This window comes from Phaseolus vulgaris, chromosome 11 (genome assembly GCF_051622355.1).
Source record: "Phaseolus vulgaris cultivar YP4 chromosome 11, ASM5162235v1, whole genome shotgun sequence".
Classification (NCBI taxonomy): domain Eukaryota; kingdom Viridiplantae; phylum Streptophyta; class Magnoliopsida; order Fabales; family Fabaceae; genus Phaseolus; species Phaseolus vulgaris.
Window position 1 is genome coordinate 4,521,866 of NC_143508.1, and position 12,356 is coordinate 4,534,221.

General features: G+C 30.1%; 1 protein-coding gene across 2 annotated transcripts; it reads right to left on the reverse strand.

The window, feature by feature from the left end:
• Window positions 1-4,772: 4,772 nt before the first annotated feature.
• Window positions 4,773-9,841, reverse strand: LOC137829326 (B3 domain-containing protein Os01g0723500). 2 transcript variants are annotated; one of them, XM_068636137.2, is made up of 7 exons: window positions 9,763-9,841; window positions 9,462-9,648; window positions 8,931-9,049; window positions 6,400-6,754; window positions 6,083-6,247; window positions 5,734-5,903; window positions 4,773-5,081 (listed from the first exon to the last, which is right to left on the reverse strand). In XM_068636137.2, exons 3-7 carry the CDS (start codon window positions 9,000-9,002, stop codon window positions 4,821-4,823), a joined length of 1,023 nt encoding a protein of 340 aa, XP_068492238.1. In that variant the 5' UTR covers window positions 9,003-9,049; window positions 9,462-9,648; window positions 9,763-9,841; the 3' UTR covers window positions 4,773-4,820. The 2 variants fall into 2 exon arrangements, with proteins under 2 accessions (XP_068492238.1, XP_090153130.1); XM_090297004.1 differs by lacking the exon at window positions 9,763-9,841 and having other exon boundaries at window positions 9,462-9,706.
• Window positions 9,842-12,356: the final 2,515 nt, after the last annotated feature.

Below are 12,356 nucleotides of genomic sequence, written 5' to 3' on the forward strand. Positions count from 1 at the left end.
TAACCCCAATTAATATTCTAAATGACCAATAATCATTCTAAAACAGCTCTTTTATCTATATAAATTGTAATATAATTATTAACTTCTTAAAAATAATATAGTTAAATAAAATCAATATGAATATTTAAAATTATAATTAATTTCATCGTCTTTTCAAAATAATAGTATGATTTTTTTTTTGTTTTTAAAGTAAAATATCTAAATTAAATAATACATTTTTATTCTATTTTATGGTAATTATCTTATTTTAATATATTTTGATTCATTCTGTTTGATTCTTTATCGTTAATCCAAATATAAATTAAGAGCAGTGTTATACTTTTTTTATAAATTGTATTACTTTATAATATAAAAATTAATGTATTTAAATGTGTTAGAAAGTAAAAAAAATTATTGTAGGAAAATATTGTAAAGGGGAGGATTTAAAATTGTTGTTTTAAAGCAAAACTATAACCTGTACCAAAGTTTATGTTTGAAAAATTGCATGAGAATATGTAAAAGTTTGTGTTAATAAACACTTTAAATTGTTTAAATTTTTATTTATGAGATATTATTCACAAAGTTAAACAAGCTACGAAATAGAAGATTAAAAAACCGATAAAATTGTTTCAGAAACATCAAAGAATAAGACTTCATTAGATATTTTATTATTAAACTTTTAATTTTTACTAATTTTATCGTTAAGTTTTAAATTTCACTAATTTAATTATTTGAATTTTAATTTGTTTTTTAAATTTTCGTTAATTAGCTGTAAAATTACTAATAGCGTGTTAATATGTTTAATGTGAGATTAGTTGCCCTTAAAATACACATTCTATTTTAAATATGTATTTTATTAATATTGATAGGCAACCATGAATGATATGCATGAACTCTAATTCCTTAACATATTGAATATTATCAATAAATTATTCTTCTAAAAATTTCTCTTTGAAACTTTTCAAGTAGACATTCTTTTCTTATGGACATTGTAAAAAAAAAAAAGACACTTAATATTCTACATCCATTTTGAATTTGAATTTAGAAAGTTTATAAGTGGTAAACTCATTTAAGTTATCATATGCGTCATGATAAATTAATGGAGTTCTCTATAATGTTCTTTTTGTAGCTTTCTAATTAATGTAATGCAATATAATCTTGTTATGTTCTTGTTTCATCGTGATACTTTATTTTTGTAATGTTATGATCGATTATCATTTCTTTGGCTCATGCAGATGTGACATATTTATTAGAAGAAGAATATGAGGTTTAGCCATAAACTTCAAAGTAAAAAGACATTTGTTTATCCAACATATGTACACAATCTTCTATTCATATCTTTTTATTTTTAAATAAAACTCCAACACTCTTTCACATAATAAACACGACAAATTCATCTCTTGTAGATCTATTAAAGATGCAACCTACTCTAATACTACTAATGTAATGTCCCAAAAACTATTGGCTAACTATGTTTCACTAATGTAACATCTCAACTAGAGAATAGAATTATAATATATAACTTTATATTATCATAGTATAAAAGGGTTTGCAAAACAAATTATGTATATATCTATAACTTTATATGTTTCACTAATTAGTAAGAAAATAAAATATTTCTTATTTTATCACAGTTTATTTTTTATATGTAAAATAAAGGTGATAGAGTGGGTCTTGATATCAATCATTAACACTTACAAAGTAAATTTTAATTATTAATTATAATTAATATATAAAGGTAATAATTTTAATTTGTCTAATTAAAGACATTAATTAATCAATTAAAAATTTAGAAAATAATTATATGATTAAGTTCATTTTTAATATATATATATATAACAAATTTTAAAATACAAAATTTAAAAAAAGTTGGCATGGTAGATCAAGATTTTCAACCCATTTTGTTATGACAGGTGAATCCACCTCATCTCGCTTTTTGGCAAGTCAACGATGAGCTGGGCCAAAATAGGTCACATTAACCCGTTTTGTCACTCCTAATATGGAGTCATATGCTTTCGTATCAAGCATGATTATAATTTTCTACATTACACATATACAAGGGTGAACTATATAATAAACTTAAATCTCAATGCAAATACTATTTCATATTTCCATAAATATAATCACTAAATCAAACACCTTCACATCGTAAAACATAACTTACACATTCTCACACTAAAAAACAAATATGATAAATTACTATTGAATCACTTATATCCAAAATATAAGAATAATCAATTGCATCACAATATGTCAAGGTGATTAATTGCGTCTCCTATATAAAGCATTGATATAAGAATTTTAAGTTCTCACCATCTAATGTTCTACTTTATATGATCAAATCATTAATGAAGCCACTATATGTCATTTATTTAATGAGTGTCGTGCGTAGTACTACACAATATCATCATAAGTATCTATTGTCACACACTTAATAAAATTTCATAATATCACACTAGGTATCTACATACAACATACATAATTATGTATATTATATAATTGCTGAAAAATAATATATATACACTTACCCTTCACTTTATTACAAAACATTATTGAATATAAACTAATTTTAGAGACAAAAAATAATTAGTTGTTATATTAACTAAATTAGATATTATTTTAAAAATTATAAAAATAATTAATATATAATTTAATTTTTATTATTGATAAATAATTTTTAAATTGATATCTAATTAGTTATCAATGTTTTAGATATCAACTTTATAATATAAATAATTAGTAGTTAAAACATAAATAACTATAAATATTAATTTAGAAACCTTTTATCAATAATAAGAACTAATTTATATATTAATAATTTTTTAATCTTTAAAATATTATCTAATTTAATCAATATAATAACAAATTATTTTTTTCTATAAAATTAATGTTTATTTAATAATTTTTTAGTAGTGATTTGAGAGTGTTTTGTTCATAATTTGAAAATCAAACTCAACTCCTCTTCTTAACAAGGTTTGAAAAAAATAAGACATATATTTGACTCCAAAATTTAATAATAAGAAGTTAGATTACTTCTATTTGTTGAACGTGGGATGAGTTTATACTCATTACCTTTTTTGGTCCTTTTTCCTAATTAATTTGAAACTAACGTGTTATAAATTTTCCTTAAGATCAATTAACGTTTAATTTTTTTTTCAAAAACTAAACACCTTTTTTGTTTTGTTTTATATATAGAAAGTGAGAGATGATTCTTTTTTGCCACATGTGTGTTACTTCTTAACATGTGTTGTTTCAAAACCTTAATCAATGTTTTCAACATCTGTAAAAAAAACACTTTTTTTAGCATCCTAATAAAATTTTAAACAAACATTAATTACCTTTTACAGAATTTACTGTTTAAGAAACAGAAACTTTTCAGGAAGGCAGAGCTAGAGAAATGAATAAAAAAAGGGTTAAAGAAAGGAAGAAAAGAAAGTCCTTATCCAATTTCTAAACATATAAAGATCCAGAATTATAAAAAAAAAGATATTGTAAGACTTTATTATCTTTTGTAAAAGAACAAAAAAAGATTGCAGAGTTAGGAAGTGGAACTTTTTTACACGTGTCAGCATGAGGAAATGGGACCACGAAAAATTGAAGATAAGAAGGATCCATTTGTAACTTTTTCTAATATCTCATGTTTATGGCAAAAAAGATTGAAAATAAATGACATCTATAGGTAGTTCTTGTTTTGTAAAGTTCTCGCACTCCACGATTTCTCTTTTGCTGTTTTTGAGATAATTTTCTCCAAATGCACATGAAAATTCAAATCACCACACCACACCATTACATCCAATATTACATTCAATGTAAAGATTTGAATCGGAATAGTAACATTTTGACACGACTTGTATGTTTAATGTAATACTAAAATTGTATTTCCTTGACAAAATTAGTAGAAACAACTTTTAATAGAAACAACTTTTAAAATTGTCGTATGTTTGTAAAAAAATTAAATTGAATCTTCTTTTGAGCCTATGTGATATGTGAAATGAGAAGCCTAAAACTTATATTATGTCATATGAATTAGGAGTTGAAATAAAGTATTGTGTATAATAGACAATATTTTGAAAGCAATGACCATGATAAGTAGAGTTGTCCAAACACAAATCCAAAATGAGTAAATATCACTAATCTTGAGTTTATTTTCTAGGTGAAAATGTTATCTATTATTTGGATAAACATGATATAACTTCAATTTTGTTTGTTAAACTCCAATAATTGTTGTTCTAAGTTTTTAAGGATGTTGGATTTTCTTTTGATGGTGAGTCCAACTGGTATGATATTATTTTGCATTTGAAACCTAAATAGTTTTGAGATTATAAGAGATAAATGATATTATTTTGCATTTGAAACCTAAATAGTCTTGAGATTATGAGAGATAAATGTTTATGAAAAATACATTTTTAATTTATAAAATAAAGATTGTTTGACTCATTAATTATATTGGATAAAATTTTTGATATTCTGAAATGTCTTTTATCGTTTGAGAACTCTAAAACACATAATATCTCGAATGTTTCATATAACTTAAAAGTCGAGATTAAGAACAATTTAAATGCACGAATGCACGTACCTTTCTTAATTCAATGTCTTTCAAAAATAAAATCATAACGAAGATTCAAATTATTGTCTTTGACCTCAATTTTTAAACAATGTGAAATTATTAGACGTAACGAAACATATTAGATACACATTTCACTAAGAAAAACTAACGAGGTTTTGATCTCAAGTTTAACATTTTAAGAGCAAATTTGAAGTTCGAAGTTTCACATAATGATAATAAGGATAAATTGAAGAGGATCCAATGCAATATTAGATATTTCAAATAAAGCTCAGGTTTAACGTGGTGCACAACTGGTTCTGAATATGTGAACCCTAAAATGGAAGTCTTCTTCAAGTTCAAATATGCAAGTGTCACCTCTCATGAGCTTGTTTTCACGAACGAAATTTACCCATCCTGTTGTTAACTGAGCATATCTTCTATCTTGATTTTTGAAACAATTCACTTGCACTTTCCAAGATGTTCCTTTACAATTTCCAATGTGGATCTGTTTCACTGCTTCAGGAATATACTTTCTAGCAAACTCAGTAGCAATAGGCTGCAAGCATGATTACGCACAATTCATATCACATTATGTGTTCTAAATGAATTTATCTTAGGTGTGTGTGATGCGACTCAGATATAAACACCCTCAACTATAATCTTGAACCATGAAAACTCATTTGGGTGTATTAAGTTTTAAAGAAGCCCAGACACGGATACGGACACGGACACGGAAATACGGTTAAACTGAAAATTACAGGACACGGGACACGACTATATATAAATTAAAATGTAGTAATATATTTTGTTATATGAAAAAAAATCAAGAAAAACATAATGTTTAACTTTTACTTTTTGAAGATTTTAATATTTTGTTTGAGATTTTATCATATTTTATCTGAGATTTAGTGTAGAAAATAAGAGTTCTTTAAAACACTGAACCGCGTTCTTTTTTTAACTTTTCTGGCGTGTTCAAGGAGGGAAACCTGTCCCCTCCGGCGTATCCAGAAAGAGGGCCGTTTCCGGCCCAATAAAAAGTGTCCGACACCGTGTCGGGCACGCTTCCGCTGCGTGTCCGTGTCCGCAGTGTATCAGACACACCGACGGCACATTTTTAGCCGTATCCGAGCTTCATATTTTAACATGCAAAATAAGCATGTCACTCAATTCTACAGTGATACTAGTGCAGAAAATAGATTCATATTTACCAATATGCAACAATCTTCCACATTAGATTTTGTCATGAGGTGCTTCCAATGAGGATTGCAAGAGGTAAAGGACTCGGCCAATTTCCATGCTTTCGAACTTTCAATTTCAATTGAATGCTGAGGAGTTGGGAAGTCCTTCGGAAGAGAGGCTTTGTTGCTGAAGGACAAATCTGTTACACAAAGCAAATACTTAAGAAATGAGATATGTTTGAGGGGTTAGGGAATACAAAGCCATATCTATAATGCTCTTTGAATTTTCTTCCTTTCAAAAACATTTGCTCAAATCAGATTTATCACTCTTTGAGTTTGTAACCACATTCATGAGCATGTTTAGACATCATATATTTACCTTGTTGATAAGACTTAGATTCTTGGAGGTGTGATGCACCAGGAGAAAACTTTCTTTCTTTGTTCTTCTTTGTTGTTGCCAAACTTGGGGTGGCAGTTTGTTTTTGTCTTGTTTCCATTGTCTCACATCCAGTAAAAATAAAGTCTTTGTTGCTGAAAGGCGTATCTATTTACAAACATCAAGCAAAAGTTTAAGAAATGTCTGCATTGTTGTTTCATATTGTTCCTTTCAAAACATTTGGACAAATCAAATTTGTCAGATATTGTAAACAACACATGTATGTATGTGTATGTGTATGTTTGAGAAAACATACTTGCCTCTTTTACAAGACTTGGACTTATGAGGGGATAAACCTGCAAAAGTTTGTGTACTGTTCTTTGGGATGGCAGCAGCTTGTTCTTGTCTTGTTTCTCTGAGGCATAACCTCTCCAATCCATTCTTACCAAAAATTTGAACATGGAAGCAGTTGTCTCCATGATATGTGAAAAGCAAGAACTCATTAAGCACTACTAAGTTGTCTGTCACAAATTCTGGCCAACCATTTTGCATATACACATCATTTCCTTTCTTCAGAACACTTACTTGCCACTGCTCACCAGAAGAAGGGCCACTAAGAACAGCATTACTCGACAAGTCTTCATCCAAGTGCTTCAAAAACTCCTTTGGAACTTTCTGCAAGTTATCACAAAAAACACTAGGCTAGGCTTGAAACCACCACATGCTACATACATATATATACAGCAAAATGCAGTGACTGCAAAAAAGTTGTGGTGAGGACACAACTTAATACCACTACACAATGAAAGGTGTTTCTTACCATTGTTTTTAATTTATTTATTGGTACTAGATCTTTACTTTTTTGATGAACAACAAAAGCCAATAAGTTCATTTTCTAGCATATCTAGAATCAAGTCACAGTGCACAACACATCAGGTAAAAATGCAGATAAAAAAGATGCTAGAAAGTGAAACACACAAAAGAAAACTGAGTTTGCCATCAAGAGAAAGCAATAGAAGAGAGAAAAGCACAAAGATAAATATGATATTATGTGACAGAAAAGAGAGTTAGAAAGAAATTGATAGGAAATGGAGTGTTTGTACAATCCACATATAACTTCTATAATGGTTACTTATACGTATAAAAAATAAAACTCATTTGACATTCCATTGATATATAATCTCATTGATTACAATTTAATATAAATATTTGATAAGATAATATATTATTAACACAATAATAATTGTAATAATTAAACAATACATATATATTTATAATTATAAAATTTCATATTAAAATGTTTAATAACAATGTTAATTACTACATATTTTTAAAAATATTTAAAAAGAAAAATTAATAATAAATATGATTGAATATTAAATATCAAACATACTTTTCTCATGTGATATATTTATATGAAAATAATCTGGTTTTAAAAATTACTTAATTATAATAATATTTTATTATCACTATTTTACCGGATTTTTTAACATCTAAATAAACAATACTAGATAATATTAAATTTTAAGATATAGAATTTTAAATTATATAAATAAATATGTAGTATTATGATAAAATACTCTTTTCTATATCTATTTTCTCTCAAAATATACATACATATATATACACGTGTGTTTGTGTGAATGTGACATAAAAGACATGAAATTTATTTTAATCTTATTTTTATATTCTATTTATAGTGTTTATAATTTTCCGAATATGCAAAAACACTAAAAAAAATTATAAATTAAACTTAAGAACCTATGTTATGTTTCACATGTATCTACAGGTTAAAATAGGTTTGATCAATAAGCAAATCTAAAACTCGTAAAATAGGGTAGATCAGGTAAAAAATATTATTGTTGAGTCACTTTTATAACACAATTCCTTTTATAAAATAGTAGTTATGTTTAAAATAAAATAATCTATTTTTTTTAAAACAAATAGATATATTATAATTTATATTTCTATATTAAAAATATGCTTAAACTTTAATTTAAATTGAATAATATGATTTTTGAAAATATGTGTTTCATTTTTGTTTTTATTTAAATACGTTTAACTTTTATTTTTTTTAAAGTAAACCAAAATAACTTATTAACTTCACATGGGTAAGACAAGACCAAAAAATTAAAATCTATTTAGAAAACCATGTTTTATATTTATTATTTCCATACATAAACATGTTATTATACATATGGAGAGAGAGAACAGAACAAAAATATATACTATCAATATAATATTGATTAAAAATATTTTTTTTATTAGAATTAATAAATGACGAGTGCTAGGAACACTCTTAAACAATCAAATTAATGAAAAGAAGGTGAAGATAAATATTAATGTAGCCGTTATTAATGCTATTACTGTATTATTTACACAAAAATAATTTTTTTTTTATAATATTCTTCAATTTGAGAGAGAAGAGGTGTAAGCATTTCATGAGTAATTGAGCACATAATGCTCTAAAAATAATATTGTAAGAATAAGAGCTGTAAATAATGTGAAATTGGTAAAATTTCTTATCAATAATTTTCTTGTTACATTTTTAGTAAAACAAAAGTTAATGTGTTAATTTTGCATTAGATATAAAATTTGAATTATGAATAAAAATCAATTTCTCATAAATTATAAAGTTTGAATTAAGAATGAAAATTAATTTTATGTGAAAATACAAAGATAAAATATATTTAATTATAGAATAAATAATTATAAGTCTTGGTTAAAACATCTCATATTATTTTCAGTAAATTTGTTACAACATCTTAAATTTAATTATACATACAATGTATTATAACAATATATGTCTTCATGTAAGCCTTGGTTGCAGAAAGTGTAGTTAAGAAAATACCATTATGTGAGAATCTTGCTCTGGAAGGAAGATTTTGAAGAAGTGAGGGTATTTCTTGGCACCACTAGTCATCAAGCTGTATATCCAAAACTATTTCTAGTCCTCAAAATTTCACACCCCTTTTTGAATTCAAAACAGTGAATAAATTAGTCAAAAATAAAAATGCTAAAGGTGAAGAATGCTTTTCTAGAAGCAGTCTAATTAATTAAAAAGTTTCTATTAAACTTCCAAAAAAAAAAACCATTCTTAAAAACCATTGATTTCTGATATGTACTTTTCTTTTCTTTTCAGCCACAGCAGAATAAACAAGTACATATCAGAAATCAGTTCTCACACTTCATGTCTGTTAAACAAAACCAAATCTTGATGAGGAAACATAGATTGAGAGATGAGGGTTGGTGTCAGTAAAGAAAGCAAGAGAAAGAAACATGATATCACCTTTGATCTTTTATCATTTGTCATAAACTCAGACAACAGACAGTGCCAAATGCAAGATAAGAGTGGAAGTATGAGATAAAAAGAATGAAGTACCAGTTGACACAGTTGAGCTGTGGAGCATAGAAGCAACTTGAGTGTCTGCTAAGGCAGAAAAACCAAAGCATTTGATGACCCTTTGATCTAAAGATCAAAACTTTGGATTCTACTTCCTAAAATTCTTCACCTTTCAGATCCACTTTGCCATCACTCCCTATTCTCCAGTCCCCACTTTTCTCTGCTTCTTGAGTCAAACAATGATTTTTTAAAACCTTAAAAATAACAACAACAAAAAAACATCCAACTTGACATATATGAAAATGTTATTTAAAAGCTGAGTGAGGACTCCTTTACTCACCACCTCAAACTCAAAGTGATTTGTTTTCCAGTTTAAGTTTTGCAGGTTACTTTCTTTTACAACCCGTTTGTTTTGTTTTGTTTTCAAGTTAGGAAATTGGAATAGGGGTGTTTATTTCAGCACTTGCTGCATTTGGTTTCTTAGTGACCTACTGTGGAAACAAACACAAAGCTACCCCACCTCCATCTATAGCTCTCCTTATTAAGAATAAAACAACAATGCCTACCCTGCTCAAGTTATGTTCATCAACGGAAAGACTCTGCATTATTTTCCAACCACATCCCATTTTTGGTCACCTTTTGTGTTATTGCACAAACACTTGTCTTGTTTTGTACAGTATAGTGAGTGGCACAAAGATATATCTTATGTTTGAACATAAATATTCTTAATTAGTTTGCACTAATGAATTCTTTTGAGTGTAAAAATTATGTGTTCACTTAACAAAACTAATAGTTCTGGTAAAAGTTTGACAACAATTTTTTAACAGGACATTTTTTTTTTATCAGCAAAGAATGGAATTAAAATTAGAGGAGATACAAAGGGGTATCTCAACCCTTTTACATAAAACACCCTCATAGAAACAAGAGGTTGAGCTGTTTGCAATAAAACGCTACAAACGCTAGCACTAAAGCAACATCGTACCTCTAATAACGCTAGGAAAGCAAGAACACACAGAATCAACAACGTCAACAATCATCCCCACATGCCACAACACCTCCTTCCTCCTCTCACACTACATAGCCTAGCAATAGAAAACATAGGCCAGAGCTGCATAAGTCGGAGATTTGTGTTTTTTGAGTAATGTCCACCAGCCAATCTCTTGTTTTTGCTATTCATCTGTATTGACTCGCCAGTATAGAATTGTGGCCAAAAGTGGCTTCCCAGTGTTGGCATTCCTCATTCTCCTCGCCACGCGACGAGTTACCCATACACGTTGCATAATTTCGGCGACCACCAACTCCACACAGATGGAGAACGCCGCTTCCTTGACCGGCGATCTTGTTGACCTTTTCATATCTTCGACGAGCACCAACTACGCATACATGGAAATCGCCGTTTCGTCGACCGGCAATCATGTAAACCTATGGAGAACGCCGCTTTATCAACCGGCGATCATGTTAACCTTTCCATACCTTCGGCGACCACCGGCTACGCGCGCATAAAGATCGTCGTTACATTGACCGGCGATCATGTTGACCTTTGCATAACTTTGACGACCACCGACTACGCACGCATGATGATCACCGTTTCATTGACCGGCGATCATGTTGGCCTTTTGCATACCTTCGGCGACCACCGACTACGCACGCATAATCGGTGCCCGCTACTTTAAAGGCTACATAGCAATTCTTGTCTTCTGCTCTCTCCCACTTCATCCATGCATTAACTTCTAGAAGCGCAAAAATCTCTCAGCTGAACCCCACAGTACACACATGGTGTTCGTGTCCACATATATCAACTCCTTTTCGTATACTATTACAGCCCAAGGAAATGCCCATCCATATCGGCTCCCAGCATGATCTACGATCTCCAAGAACTCCCTTTGCAACATTCCATCAAAATTGCTTGGTAGAGCATAACTCAATGAGGCGCGAACACCTTATACCTTCTAAAGAACCTCCCTCACTTCCTTACTACGCCATACCTGTTCCAGCCCATGCTTGAACCACTCAGCGAACCAAGAGGAGGCACTGGTTCGGATACAAAAGCCAGTCCGAGAAGGCGTACGAGAAAGCTGATGTTTTGTGCTTTAGCCACAACCAGGACTGTAGCTGCGTGTTCTGGAAAATCTCATCGGAGTCAGGCACCCCTTGTCTAAAAGCCACTATGTTCCTGTGCTCCCAAATACAGCTAACAGCGGCTGCCCAAAAACCTAACCATACTTGATTATGTTGACTGGACAAATGGGTTAGCTGGAAATTCATAAAGTGATTCATGAGATCTTTATTTTGGACACCTAGAATACCTATCCACCTATAACACTGAGACCACACTTGTTGAGCAAAACCGCATTCTAGAAAGAGGTGTTGAGAGGATTCCTCCGACAGGTTGCAAAGAACACAACGAGTTGATGTCACCTGCACACCTCTTCTCAACAAATTAACCCTATTAGGAATTCTATCGATGAGAATTCTCCAGGCTGTCGTAAGTACCTTGGGCATGGCTTTAGCTTGCCATAAGAGACTAAACACACCTTCTCTTGCAGCTGAGCATTGGTGATTATCCAACATAGAGTACGCTGACTTAACAGAGAACATACCCTTCTGGTCCCCCTTCCATATAAGCTGGTCGAGGGAATCCTTCCACACAACGCCCGTACTAAGTCTGGACAAGAGTTCTTCCTCCATATCCATCTCCCATTGGAACCTACCCCTCCTCCAGTTCAGATTCCACTGCCAGGTAGTCTCTTCCCATGCTCCTACCTCCCCCACCCTTTTACCTTGATCAAGAGACAAGGAGAAGAGTCTAGGGTAAACCGATCTAAGACATTCGTTCCCAAGCCACACGTCCTCCCAGAATCTCACTCTGGCTCCATTACCTACTTCCCACCCAATGGCCTTTTGGAACCAACCGTCTTCGACACCCTCAGCGCA